The following is a 14,408-nucleotide window of genomic DNA, read 5'->3' as shown; positions in this document are numbered from 1 at the left end:
TGCAATATTTCTGTTAAACCCTTTGAATTAAAGATGAATGTTTGCACTTCAGTCTCACTGTGATGCGTTTGATGAACATTTAAATTCCATTGTGGTGGTGTACAGAGGCGAAATAACAACGAGTGAGTCATGTCCAAAACCCTATGTAGCTATATACATACTTATATAAAAAAAAAATTAAAACTGTATGTATAACTTAACTCAGTATAAACGTCTTGCATTATTAAATAGTGTTAATCAGTATGGAAATATTTTTTTGAAATAAATTGATATCTGGTCGTTCATACTCTTGTTTGCTGTTAGATGTTGCAGTACCGCTGTTGACCGCTAGGTGAAACAAAACTGTCATCATTGCTCTTTTGGGCTTCAACTGTGTCGATAAAATCGGAGGATTGAGCCACGATAGGAAACTATGTGAACTATTCTAATACTCATATTTATCCAGCCGGGGTCTTTGACCGGCTCACTGTCTTCCCTTCCCCCGAAAGTCACGCCTCCAGTCCTCCAGTTCTGTGCTCCGCCTTTCTCCCTAGAAAACGTCCTCCTCCTCCTCCAGCCATAGAGGAAACTTCCGAGCGGACTTCGTAGCTTCCAACTGCGGGATTTGTACGTTAAAAGCCGCTGATGCTGTGAGGCAGAGCACCATGCGGACCTCCAGAAGTTAGCGGGGAGATGAGCGCAATTTCATTGACTGCGGTAAGAAAGTGATCCCCCATTTTTGTCCTCATCCTCCTCCTCTTCTTTTACCCGACATGGACATGGAAAGAATCACGGCCTGAGCCGCGGCGAAGTGGGCTAGCTTCGTGTAGGCAGACATTAGCATTTTTTCTTATCGCTAAAGTATAAAGTTGGTGAATTTAAAAATAACACCGGTACAGTTACGCTTACCCACCCCCCTCTCTTTTTTTAAAAAAGCGCAAACTGTTGACCGCAAACTGAAGTTTGGGTGATGACGTCACCACGGGACGAGGATCCCACTATATGTCTAAAAAAACAAAAACAAAATGGCTTTTCTCAGTCAAACCACGTCGAGGCAGAGATTTATTGCACGCACTAGTTTTTAAATTTGGAAACTGCTGTATCGTTGGGCGATGTTTTGCGATAGTTTGTGATGATGTGAGCCAGAGGGCATGAAAAAATTCTGATTTAATATAATTGTGAAGCTTAAAAATGTATTTAATTACGTACTTTTGTAGTGCCCACGTCTGAAAGCCCCATTCAAAATGTGATTGTGTGGACTGTATATAAAAGATGGAAGATGTCATTATTTTCAAAGGCCAGAAGGGGGCGACTTCTCTGGTTGCAAAAAGACTTCCAGTTGTATGATGGGTTATGGGAAAGTGAACCTTGTCTCCCCTGATGGAGTGTAGGCAAATGCTTTTTTAATGACATTAATTAAAAATGCCATCAATTAATTATTAATTAATGGCATTTGTTAAACTAAGCAAAGTTAAAAATGTGCTCATGCTACCTTTAGTGAGGTCACAGTACAAGAGGTGAGTGTTTGACACCAATACTGATGATAAAAAGACCTCTATCCAGATCTGGATCAACTCCAAAAGTTAATCACTTGTAAGCTGATTCAAGTCTTACCTGTGTTCAAAAATAAATCAATAAAAAATAACTTTTTGATTTAATCTTGCTAACAAACAGAAAACTGTGTTACAGTGTTAACCACTGCTGAATGAATTTGAACTGTGTGAGACAGTACCATTAGTTTGTTGCAGGCTCACTATAGTGAACATATTATTTATCTGAGAGTATGACTCTCAGCATAGATGTAGTTATCCTGTTACAAATTAATAATAATGTAAGAAATATTAAGGAATTGCTCAGAGTAAATGTTTTTTAAATGTTATATTTTAATAATGGCATTCAGCCACATCGTAATATCTTGTTAACATAATTGGGAAAAAATAATGGGCTCTGGCATTCTACTTTCCATGTTCAGCAAGTCACTGATATTGTGTCTTTGTTCTTCTACCCATCTTTCCTTTTTATCTTAAAAGTCTCTAAATTTTTGTGGATATTAAAACACAATGCAGAAAAATCGTTGAAATGATTAACATCTAAATGCTGAATGTTGTTTGAAATATTTAATTGTTGTGTCTTATTTTGTATTGTAAAGCACTTTGTGATATTTGTTCTTGAAAAGAAAAGAACATACCTGGGACTCTCCACCATTTGGTCTTAGAACTTCTCGGATGAGAAGTGAAACATCTTCAGGAAACTTAAAGTCCTGTCGCTTTCTTTCCACGCTCCTTAGACTACCATGACTGCTTACTTTACTTACTTATTAGTCATTTTAAAATAACAGAAAGTTATTGTCTCTGGTTGATAGGTTTTTGTTATTGTTTTGCTACTGTGTTACTACAGTGTGTATGACGTTAAATGTTGTAGTAGAGAAACACACACGCACAAAAGTGATTAATTAAATTTAAAATTGTACTACTATTTCAGTTTGTTTAGATTCTTTGTCATATTTTATTCCCATAATTGTCACATGCTTTGACCACATTTAAAAAACAACTGTTAAAAAAATCAAATTTTTGTCAAAAATGTTTATATATAAAATAATAATAATAATAAATACTTGACAGAAAATATGAGTTTGTGTTGTTGTTCAGTAGGGCTGCCATGATTAGTTGACTGGTCACGTTTACGTCGACTATCAAAATCGTCGACGACTAATAGTCGACACGTCGTTTGAAGCTTTGTAAGATCCCAAAAGACGCAGGAATAAGTAGTAGGATTTAAGAGTGTAATAACGGATTGAAACAGAAGATGGCAGCACTGCATGTAGAAGGATGCCAGCTGCCATTAAATCCCGAAGAAGAAGAAGCAGCGTTCAGTATCGTAGCTGTGTCCAAATTCAGGAACCGCATCCTCCTGCCCGCATTTGTAGGCCGATTACGTTACAGCAACACGACGAAGACTGTCCAAATTCGAAGACTCCGACAAATGCGCCCTTCATTTCCCCAGATTTGAAGGATGGGTCGGGTGTATACTTCGTGGCCCAGCCTATCCCAGAATTCATAGCGCGGCCCTGCTCAGTTTCCAACAATGGTGGCAGCTAGTTAATTTTAATGTTACTCTTATTATTCTTTCTGGGTCACAAAATAAACGTTTAACATATTTTCAGGCAAGAATGTAGCTGTGTAAACCTCAAATATCTGCTCAGTTTATCAAGACACCACATACTTTCAAAAGTGCTCTGACGTTTTCTGAGACGTCTGTTACCCACTAGCTCGATAGCTAGCCGGGGGCAAGGCTCAGAACCCGTGAGAACACCGGACTCCCGGAAAATTGTTTTCAAACCCACCGCCGTCTCTCGCTACTCACTTAGTCACTTAGATAACTTAAAAATGTTATTGTTTGGCTTTTTTCAGTACTTTATTTGTTCCTGAGATGTTGGCTGAGATTAAAGTTATAGTTTTTACACAGCTGAATAAACGTCAAGCAGACAACTGATTATCAGAAGTGTGAGATGGTCGAGAATATACTCCGGTGTCCTGTTATATTTTAGATAGCAAGGAGCAGACGGCAATCTGCAAATTTCATTAAAATTTAATAAACTATCATCTTGTCTTCATTTTTAGTTAGCACATACCTTAAACACTTAAAGCTGTAAGCTAATGATAGTTATATAAGAGCAGATGCTGCTGGTGCAATAAGCTGTACGTTTTACGTCCAGTGGACGCATGATCTGATTAGTCGACTAATCGCAAAAATAATCGGTGACTAGTCAACTATCAAAATAATTGTTTGTGGCAGCCCTATTGTTCAGACAAAATACACATTTTTAAAGGTTTACCTGGATATTGGGATATTTGTAAAGTTAACATGTTTATAAATGAATTAATGAAATAATCAATAGCCATGTGTAGTTAGTTATTAATTCAAAATTCAGTTTAGGCTTTTAACAATTCTATATATATTTAAAAGTATATTCAAGGTAAAATTATTATTTTGCTATAATTATTATTTTTTTTAATGTGGATATTTTGTTCTGTGCTGTAAATACAAATACAAAAACAATCCATCTCTTTTCTCTTTTCCTCACATTTGGCTTAGTAAACTTTTCTAAAAATGCACAATTCTAACAAATTACATTTACAATTGAAGGAGATGCATTGTTAAAAAGACAAGTTTGTCTTCATAAAAGGTTCAATAATGTAAAATGCTTCCAAAAAACTAGGGTCTGTACTTGGAGGCTAAATTCTGTTTACCAACATTACTGATGATATCAATACGGTGTGCAGTCTGTGTCTGCTGGTCCTTAAATGAATTCATTTCCTGTGAGTAATGTCTTTCCAGTTTTCTATTTTTAACTTTTGGTGGTGGGGAGACCGAGAAAGACACCACCTAAAACATAATGTGGAAAGTACTTGGACTTGGAGAAGTTGTATTATTAGTCAGTTATCTGTTAACCACACTTACGTCTTACTGAACTTTTTACAGTTTACAGGGTAAATGCACGTGCTTAAAAACATTTACAATATCTCAAATACAATTTTACAAGTAAGAGTAAAATCTATTACACTTTTTATGAATGGACCTCATGAAAAGTTCCATTAAATTTAAATTTACACTGCCTCTAAATTTAATATGGATCATTAATTTTGAATTGCTCAGTTTGTCATTTATAGTTTGACTAAAACAGTTTCAGGCTGTTTTGAATATTTCTAAAACGGTAAGAACAGGAATATAAGCTTATGTATAAATAAAGTTTTAGAAGCGAGCCATAGTTGGGATTTTTGAGTGTTCAGTCGTTTTTGTTATTTATGTGACCTTCTCGTCTTGAAGTTTTTATTTAAATAACAAAAGCAGAGGACAAATTCACCACTCCCACACTTTGGACAGGTGAAGGATGTGTGGAGCTGTCAGGTTAGATGCTACCAAACAAAACACGTTTAAAAATGTTCCTAAAGTCAACCACATACTTGTTTATTTGTTTTTGTTTTTTTTACCATACCCTTCATTTTAAAGTGACAACAGTTTGTTTGTGTGGTAAGTTCAGTATCAGTTAAAGTGGTATTAAAAACTTGTTTACACCTGTAGGCGCCGTGTTAATGCTCGTGTACGTTTGTGTGTCACAGGTAAACCACTAGAGCTTCTGCGTTCTCCTGCTTGTTCAAGTGGTGAGTTCATCTCCTCTTTGCTGTGTTGTGGTTGTACTTTGAGTCCCTGCAGAGGAAACTGTTTACAGTCAGTGTTGCATAATGTGCATCAAAGCAGACTGTGACTTGTGGCTTTTCTGTGCAAACAAGCAACACACAACAAGCGAATCATGTTTTGTTCCCTTAAAAATTCAAAACATTGCCACTGACTATGATGTAGGTGCAGCTCTACGTAATAAAAGTTCATTTTAGACCTAAATTAAGTAAATACTGGTGGTTGTATCTTTGCACAGACCAAAATAATTTAAGAAACTTTATCAGCGCACAGTGGGAACAGTGGTGCCCTAAAGGGGAATTTGGGTAGTATTCTTGAGATCAGTTTATTTCAAAGCTTTAGTAACTTTTTTTTTAGACTGTTAATATAAATCTGCCATTAAAAAATCTTTATTTATTTATTTATTCAGTGCCCGTTGGTTCAGTCATGGCTCGCGGCTGCATCTGCTGTGTGAAGTACATGCTCTTCCTCTTTAACCTGCTCTTCTGGGTAATTTTTCCACACACACCGACTCGGCAGTAAGAGATTAAAGCAATTTATCGTCACCGAATCAGCAGGAAGTGTCTGAGTTTCCTGTGTGTTTCAGCTGGGAGGCTGTGGATTGCTGGGTGTCGGCGTATGGCTCTCGGTTTCTCAGGGCAGCTTCGCCACTCTCTCTCCCTCCTTCCCCTCGCTCTCCGCTGCCAACCTCATCATCACCCTCGGCACCGTAGTCATGGTGACGGGTTTCCTGGGCTGCCTGGGTGCCATCAAGGAGAACAAGTGCCTCCTGCTGAGTGTGAGTGTATTACCGTATTTAGTATAAATGAACTTTTGTTCATCTTATGTTGACACTTTTCTTCTTTTATTCAGTTCTTCATCGTTCTCCTGATCATCCTATTGGCTGAACTTATCCTCCTCATCCTGTTCTTTGTCTACACCGACAAGGTAAGACTGTAAAACGCTAGCAATCATGCTCACTCCCAGGCTGCAGATGAGTGTGCCTTCATATCCCATGATCCACCTCTCTGGTTCTGTGTGAACAGGTGAGTGAAAATGCCCGTCAGGACCTGAAAGAAGGGCTGGTGCTGTACAACACGGACAACAACGCCGGCCTGAGGGATGCTTGGAACACGATACAGGGAGAGGTGAGCAGATGCATTAAAGGCAACTCTTTAATCCAGCTGCTTGTTGAGTGAATGATGCACTGTCATTTCCTCCCTTCCTGCTTGTTTACTAGTGGAAGTGCTGCGGCGTGACGAACCACCGCGACTGGCACACGGCGTTCCATGATGACGTGGTTCCTGACCGCTGCTGCCAGCAGGTTTACCCGGACTGTGGACGCAACACCTCCAATGTGTTCTGGACACGGGTCGGTGAAGTTATCAATCTGCTGATTGTTTTATTCCTTCTGTTGTCAACAAGGCCCAATAAATTTAACCACTTAAGCCCCACGCCCCCGATACCGGGGGCAAAAAGGAGGAGATCACATTTAATCGGTTATAACACAGGGTCAGAAACATAAATCCCGACATGTGTGGTATCCACAGAAACCTCTGAATCTCAGTTAAAATCTCATATAAACCATTTCTACAACCACCAAACACAACGAAAACAAACCATGATTAAACAAGCAGTTACGTAAATGCACACAAGTCCGTTAAACAAACAAAACCGCACCAGAAATTCTTTAGACTTCATGTAACCGGCTAAAGAAAGGCTGAAGCTATCACCAATTCCAAACACCAAGTTTCACCACACTTTGACCAAAATTCACTGAATGAGCCGCAAAAGAAGACCACAAAAACACATAGCGGCGCAAATGCACCAAGACACAAATTGACTTACTGTCCCGATTTTTGCCGGTAGCACGTGATTATCAGCAGTTACCACGCCTAACTAGCTGCATCAGAGCCACGTTCAACAACTTCCATTTTAGACCCACCTACAGACACGTGACTGGACAGAGGCCACATGCAGTAAATTTGGGCCCACGTGGGTTTTGCCCTTGCAACTTCTGATTGGTTGAAGTGACATGAACATGGCACAGTTACTGTGATCCTATTGGCTCAAACGATTAAAAAGAGGTCTCTGGTTTAAAGTGAGCTGCACAACCACGACTCATATAGTTAATGAGTTGGTGTTACAGTTCTTTTCCTGTTTTCCTGTTATTTCTTTACCTCGAACTTAATCCCAAACTGTTTTTGTTTTATTTGAATTTAAAGAAGCATTAGGTTGTGTTTGAATGTGTCAGAAACAACAACAGATGTTAGTAACCATGAACAAAAGGAGAAAAGAGTGAACTCAGTGTAAAACGTTTTTGTGACCAGATGTCTCCTGATGATCTGGTTTCCTTCGTCTTTTCAGGGCTGTTATGAGAAGGTTGAGGAGTGGCTGGACGACAACAAGCACCTTCTGGGGACTATTGCGATGTGTGTGTTGGTCATACAGGTGAGCAGCACTTTATTCACATCCAGACTTTAAATACTCACAGGGTCTGTGCAGTGAAGCAAGTTCAACATATCCAGGATGTAGTTTCCTTAACTTTCTCAGGGTTACAGATTCACAAAAAACTAAATGAAAATTCATTTAAGACATTTTACTGCCAATTAAGGCCATGTGCCTTTAAAGACTTTGTTAGGGACCCTTTCCCTAACAGCTGTGAGATACCACCCCAGGCTACCTGGAGGTTCTGTCTAAGGCTACTGGGGTTGGCAGGTTGCTGCTGAGTGTTAATATGGCACATTACAGCAAGTCTTCATGGGCTGTATTGACAAGAGTAAAACGAGGCAAAAGTTTAGGGCGGTTTCAGTATATTAACGCTCAAAGAACAACAGGAAATAAACTTCCCCTGGGGATCTATTTTCTTACTCATGAGAGGAAAAACAAAAACTTCAGACTGTCCCATAACCCTAGAGACCATCTTATTATCTTCCAGGAATTGTGATACAATTTTCCAGGGAACTGATCGGCCAAAAAGCCTTGATTTGATCATGTAGATCTCTTATCAGACTCCAGAAACGGTTTAGGGCTGGTTATGCTGGTTAAGAAGGGAACCACCTTCTAAAGTTAACTCGCTAAGCACTAAATCCTGCCTCATAACACAGCTCTTTATTAACTTTAGTGTTTTTCTGTTTCCAGCTGCTCGGCATGGCTTTCTCCATGACACTTTACCAGCAGATCCACCGGGCAGGGAAGAAGTACGAAGCCTGAGGGGATTAATGGAGGTGTTTCACACAGCTGAGCTTTGGGTACATAAAATATATCATCGTTGGAGTTTTTAAAAAGCCAGTTTTTATGTGTACCACTACAACCGTATATCTTTTTTCCATCTCTGCACCCATTTATTGTTGTGAATAGCATTTAAATTAGGGTTTTTTTTGTTTTTTTATAGTTAGCTTTTATAAAAATCACAATATATTGTGTTTTTTTAATGTAAAGTAATAACACGAGAAAAATCAGAACAGAAAAGACTGGGAATGAATTATCAAGTCGTTGAAAGCCACGCGTGTGAGAAAAATGCTTAGATAAGGCGAGCGTTGTGTACTAACATGTTCAATAAAGATAAAGAGCACTCTACAGAAATGCGGTTTGAAGAGATTTTTTTGTTCCAGGTGATGATTACTGAGATTTTCTTTTGTTGCTGCAATCCTCTGATAAAAGCAGAGAGAGTTTCATGCCTCTGCAGGCTTCACAGAGGTCAGATCAGGTAATTCAGTGAACTGATTGATCACCTGAGAGGGAAAGCTCTCTCTCTCCTGACTCAGCTTTTCTAACAGCAGTGATCTGATCTAGGTCATGAACCTTTGCCCACTTTCAGTGGCTCTCTGTGACTTTGATTTAAAAAATAAATCAAGACTAAACAATGGTTATTAACATGAGATTTCAGATTGTTTGAGGCCTCTGTTAACAGACCCAGACCGATGGCACTGTTGGTCTAAAGGGCGAAAATACTACTGTTGTCTGAAATGGTAAATGGCCTGTATTTGTATAGCGCTTTACACATCCAGTCATCCACCCATTCACACACTGGTGATGGCAAGCTACATTATAGCCACAGCCACCCTGGGGCACACTGACAGAGGCGAGGCTGCCGGACACTGGCGCCACCGGGCCCTCTGACCACCACCAGTAGGCAACGGGTGAAGTGACTTGCCCAAGGACACAACAACTGAGACTGTCCAAGCCGGGCTCGAACCGGCAATCTTCCGATTACCGTACAAGGCGAACTCCCAACTCTTGAGCCACGATCGCCCACAATCGTCTGATGACAAAGGAAGAAGAGAGGGGGACGGCATATTAGGAGGCAGTGAGAGAAGGAGAGGTAGGAGTGGAAGGATTTTAAATGTAGGGACTGTGACTGATAAAAGGAGAGAGCTGTTTGATATGACATGGCTTCATGCTTGGACAGAGCACTACATGAACATAGATAAACATCTGGACCGAAGCCTCCCAGTGCTTATTGGGCTGACAGGTGTGACCACACTGACATAAGAGACTAAAACTTTATTTTAGTTAGCTCCTTAAGCACACATTTAAATTTTTAGATAGTTTTACTTCACTCTGTTAATCTAGTTCCACAGTTACAAGTCCAGGATTTTGTTGTTATCATAGACGACGTCCCCTTTGATGATGACATACCGGATGAGCTCCTGATGTCCTCCCAGCTGGTAAATCAGGTGCTCCCACCTGCAGAACGACACAGAGGACAGCCTCTGTTATTTTTATTTCTTATTTCTAATGTAAAGCTGATACAATATTAGATTTTCAATGTAGGAAGAGGTCAGAAGTATCAGAAAAACACCAAATCTAAACATCTGCACACCAAAGTTTCTGCCTCTGATTAGGAATCACTAAAACTGCACAATTAATAAAGCTACCTGGTAAAATAATGGTTCAAATTATGAAACCATGCATTAATACAACATTACAGTTAAAGGCAGCACTAAACTGCAAGCAGTGAGTGACTGAGTGCAACACACAGAGTAAATAATTGCACTATTTCCACAATAGAAACACACAGCTGTTTCTTTAAATTTTACCTTAACTTTTTTAAGCTCCATAAAAACATGAAATTGGTCTTTGAAGTGTTCTCTGCTGTGGGTGGGCTTACCGTGTGGCGTTGAGGAGCAGCAGGTCTCCGTGCTTGTTGACCTCCAGCGATCCATGTGTGTGGGAGCGCCCGAGGGCGTAGGCCGCGTTGATGGTGGCGGCGGCCAAAGCCTCTGGCATGGACATCCTCATGTTAACACAGGCCAGATGCATCACTATCGGCTGAGGGAGAGAAAAAGAACAGAGGGGGATGTAAGCAGAGGGGAGCCTGCAGTTCCTCTATTGGCCACTTGAGGCAGACTCTTGAAGTGAATCAACCCCTCCAGACTTCCATGTTAAAATGTCCAACTTTACATGCCTACAGCAGCAGTTTGCACCTCAGTGGAAGCTAATAACTTATCATTCTTGCTTAAGGAAAAACGGAAACGTAATGTTTAGGCTTCATGGGTAATGTCACAGTACTTACATCCATCTTTTATATACAGCGTGTGGCTGTGACAGAGACAAAGGAGGAGTCAGACATCCTGCACTCACCATAGAGCAGCAGTAGGCATTGGGGTTGAAGTCGCTGCCGAGGGCCACGATCACTCCGGCGTCCAGCATGTCTCTGGCCCGAGGCTGGGGCAACCTAAACATCAATAAATGTATTACTCGAAAACTCTCGGTTAAAGTGTGTGTGTGTGTGTGTGTGTGTGTGTGTGTGTGTGTGTGTGTGTGTGTGTGTGTGTGTGTGTGTGTGTGTTACAGTACCGCAGAATGTAAGCTGTAGTCGGCAGGAGGACCGCGGCAGTTTTTGCTTTGGCCATGGCAGCAATTCCTGCATCTGTCACCTCCTCCAGGTGACTGATGGCTAAGGCTCCAAGCTCCGCCCCCATCTGAAATAAATGCACACTCTGTTTAACAAGACAGGACCTCAGATGATTATTAATAAACAATTAAACTGTTAGGTTTCAGATAAATATCCAAAGGTCTCCGTGCAGCTCATCTGCATTTGGCCCCGGATCATCAATTATATTTTATGCGCCTTTAGTGTCTTTTTTTTTGTCGATAGTGACATTTCCCTCGCCTTCCTGACCATGTTTTTGGATGTGTTAGACTGTATTACTCTGAAAGTCAAAGATTATCAGCAGCTGAAATAACATATATTCTGTACACCCATATGTTCTTAGAAAAAAAACATATGGGTGTATGGAAACTGTTTAATAAGGCCACAAAACTCACATGACTCTGTGAACATTTGTTTTCTCAATCCATCTGTACGGGGATCTGGAGACTATCCAGATGCAGAAGAGCGTAGGTCTGGTAGTAAAGATGGTAATGAAGCATGCTAGTTTTCATCACAAAGGTGGAAACTAGCTGATATTTTTCTTTGGAGTTGGTGTAAACTAAAATAATATGAGTACTGTTGATCCAGTGAGCAGAAACTGAAGGTTATGATGTGGTTCAGAGGTGAATATTCATCTTTAGGCTGTAGCTTACATAAGCTTCGGCAGATACCTGAGCAGAGTTCATGGGATGAAGCTCATCTCCATGGAAATTGATGTTGAGGCCCATTTGTTTGCCTGCCTGCAGGATGGAGCGGCTCGAGCTGAGGTCAAACACTCCCTGCTCACAAAACACGTCGATGTTGTCGACTCTGAGAGTCCCAGCAGACATCCTTTCCTTCAGCCGAGGCAGCTGAACTCTCAGAATGTCCTCTGTAGCTTCTGCCACTGTTTTCCCTCTGAAGGAGGAGGAAGACGTGGAGGAGGAGGAGGAGATATGGAATATAAGGCAAAAATAGTTATACTTACTTGGGCACTGCGTGAGCTCCGCAGTAGGTGGCAGAGATGTTTATAGGTAGGGAGCGCCGGGCCTCCTCGATCACTTCCAGCATTTTCAGCTCGGTCTGCAACTCCAGGCCGTAACCGCTCTTACACTCCACCAGGGTGGTGCCCGCTCGCTGCATCCGCATCAACCTGCCGCGGAGGGTCGCCAGGAGGTCCGAGGCGGGGGCGGCTCGAGTGTGCTCCACCGTGAAGTGGATGCCTCCACCTGCTCGGTGCACGTCCATATAGGTGGCACCTGCCAGCTGCAGATGGAGCGCCGAGCATGTCATCAACAGTTCAGATGCTCAGTGAAGCGAAGTGAAGTTATTAAGCAGAATAATTTACCTTCATTGCAAATTCATGCACCCGGTCCCCAGCCCAGACTGGATGAGTGTGAGCATCAACCAAGCCTGAAACAAGAAGTTTGCAGCAGTTAATCACTGCGAGAAGAGGCAGAAGTAAAAGGTCAAACATTAAAAGTACTTTGGACTTCGGCTCCTTCCTGATTTCTTAGTTTTTTTGCATATTTTTCACAAGCTTGATATCAAACAAATCATTTAAATTTAGCATCTTTAGTCTGTAAATTTGATGATGATAATGGGAGAAAACAGAAAACAAACAAAACAAATGTCTGGGAGTCTTTTTTTAGAACATCAAGTATTTTTTTACATTACACTAAGGCAAGAAATTCTCAACAATTCACACGTCTGACTGCTTATATTTAAGCCAACAGAACTGATACAGAGCTAATGCTCACCTGGCAGGACGCACATTCCTGCAGCATCGATCACTTTGTCAAACAAAGCTTCTGCATACTGAGCTCTGATGGTTTCTGCAGGCCCTACAGCTTTAATCAGCCCGTCACTGTGAGGGAAAAGCACACATTCATCCAGTGACGTTGTTCTCTGACATGTCATGAGTCTGTAGAGCCTGTAGGGGGCGCTCCAGTGTGTATCATTGGTCGTCAGGTTAAGAAATCACTTTTCAAATAACCTGAAACTGGTGCCCAAAAGCACAGCACAGCTCCTAACAAGCTCTGCTCACTTCTGTAGCTACATGAGATATTTTCCATCTTTCTGATGAAATCTGAGAGACTCTAATAAAGCTTCTTAACCTTCAACAGAGGTTATTTATGACTCCTGTCATATTTATTCATGTGCCCTGTGTAATTTTCAAGCATTTCCCAATGTATTTGTCAACCTCCAAAACAGATCTGTTTTTTTAAACAGAACCATTGATTCTATTGTAGTTTTTCACTTTTTTTTTGCTATATTTTGATGTTTGGCATTGTAATATAGCTAACAGATCTACAGTGGCGTCTTGGATGACCTCTTTTGCATTAAAATGACTGAAAGTAATAAGCTACATTAGAACATTTCAGAGCATCTGTGATAGACAGTAGAGATATGATAAATACAAATAGAACCATTTTTTTTAAAGCCTTTAACATTACATGGGGATGCTCATCATTTCAGTCACTAAAGCAGCTTGGTCTGTGAATTAGAGATATATTAGAAAATAACAATAAGAAGTAGTGTATAAATAAAATACCAAACCTGTCTAATTGTAGGGGAACATGGTAGAAGAGGCTCTGAATCAAACGTTTAAGAGACTTTAAAATTTTGCATTTGTGCAGCTACATGTGCAATAAAAACCTATCACCAGTTTAGTCATCTTTAAAATCTACTGTCTTTATTTTACTTAACAGGACAGTAAACATTTGACAGTCAAAACCCAATCTTTTACTCAATAATCCCTGTAGCCTTCTTTTGCCATCACATGGTGTAAAGCAAAAGGTGTCAAAGGGAAAAGTGCAGCTTCAACAGCAGGTCCTAATTTTCCTCATTTATTCAGTTTCCTGTCAGTTTATGTGCTTTTGTAGAGCACAAAGCATGCACATGTATAGATTTTGGAACCCAAACATTCCCACTTTCTTTACAATTCAAAAATCTTGAGATTTTAACAAGCTTCTAACCTTGCATAGACTTCTTCTACTGTGTTTAAATCCTCACACCAGAAGCAGTAGTCACTTTTGACCCCCGACCCAGATGTTTGACATCTCCTTTATAAAGCTTAGAGATCTGAGAATGTGCCTATAAAATTCAGAATTTGTGACAAACTTACCTTCCTATTACAACGCTCCCATTTTCAATCACGCAGAAATTTTGCATCCCATATTTGGTCAGGTACTTCTCAGAGTTTTTGCAGATCAAAACTAGCTGTTTGGCATTTTTAACCAGCAGTCTGTAAGGTCTGGACATTTTGACTCATCTGAAGTCAAACTTTAGGAGAGAGGGTGTTGAAGCCAACTCAGGAAACAGGCAAATATTTACCCAAGAGAGAAACAGCAGAGTTTAAAGTGCACAGAGGGGGGTGGGGCTTACTGTACACCCC

General features: G+C 40.5%; 2 protein-coding genes across 2 annotated transcripts; one reads left to right on the top strand and one right to left on the bottom strand.

Moving 5' to 3' along the window:
- Window positions 1–513: 513 nt before the first annotated feature.
- LOC146555509 (tetraspanin-9) lies at window positions 514–8,739 on the top strand. The gene is made up of 9 exons (XM_085250902.1): window positions 514–696; window positions 5,100–5,141; window positions 5,585–5,664; window positions 5,762–5,953; window positions 6,028–6,102; window positions 6,201–6,302; window positions 6,395–6,526; window positions 7,522–7,605; window positions 8,296–8,739. Exons 3-9 carry the CDS (start codon window positions 5,602–5,604, stop codon window positions 8,365–8,367), a joined length of 720 nt encoding a protein of 239 aa, XP_085107028.1. The 5' UTR covers window positions 514–696; window positions 5,100–5,141; window positions 5,585–5,601; the 3' UTR covers window positions 8,368–8,739.
- Window positions 8,733–14,329, bottom strand: LOC146555508 (putative imidazolonepropionase). Its single transcript, XM_085250901.1, has 9 exons — window positions 14,139–14,329; window positions 12,772–12,878; window positions 12,360–12,424; window positions 12,000–12,277; window positions 11,704–11,929; window positions 10,957–11,081; window positions 10,741–10,834; window positions 10,268–10,428; window positions 8,733–9,843 (listed from the first exon to the last, which is right to left on the bottom strand). The coding sequence occupies exons 1-9, from the start codon at window positions 14,273–14,275 to the stop codon at window positions 9,738–9,740; spliced, it is 1,299 nt and encodes a 432-aa protein (XP_085107027.1). The 5' UTR covers window positions 14,276–14,329; the 3' UTR covers window positions 8,733–9,737.
- Between the last annotated feature and the right edge of the window lie 79 nt (window positions 14,330–14,408).

Source organism: Mchenga conophoros, linkage group LG17 (genome assembly GCF_057382185.1).
Source record: "Mchenga conophoros isolate Kocher_MC1m ecotype Shallow Benthic linkage group LG17, M_conophoros_male_GT1.1, whole genome shotgun sequence".
Taxonomy (NCBI): Eukaryota; Metazoa; Chordata; class Actinopteri; order Cichliformes; family Cichlidae; genus Mchenga; species Mchenga conophoros.
This window is presented reverse-complemented; position numbering and strand designations above follow the sequence as displayed.

Excerpts from the sequence above, each read along its gene's own strand:
- LOC146555508 (XM_085250901.1), bottom strand. The coding sequence starts at position 14,275 with ATGTCCAGACCTTACAGACTGCTGGTTAAAAATGCCAAACAGCTAGTT. Across the intron at positions 10,429-10,740 it reads ATGCCTACTGCTGCTCTATG|CCGATAGTGATGCATCTGGC; the intron begins GTGAGTGCAGGA and ends TCTCTCCCTCAG. Across the intron at positions 9,844-10,267 it reads CTGCTCCTCAACGCCACACG|GTGGGAGCACCTGATTTACC; the intron begins GTAAGCCCACCC and ends GTCGTTCTGCAG.
- LOC146555509 (XM_085250902.1), top strand. The coding sequence starts at position 5,602 with ATGGCTCGCGGCTGCATCTGCTGTGTGAAGTACATGCTCTTCCTCTTT. Across the intron at positions 5,665-5,761 it reads TCTTTAACCTGCTCTTCTGG|CTGGGAGGCTGTGGATTGCT; the intron begins GTAATTTTTCCA and ends TGTGTGTTTCAG. Across the intron at positions 5,954-6,027 it reads ACAAGTGCCTCCTGCTGAGT|TTCTTCATCGTTCTCCTGAT; the intron begins GTGAGTGTATTA and ends TCTTTTATTCAG.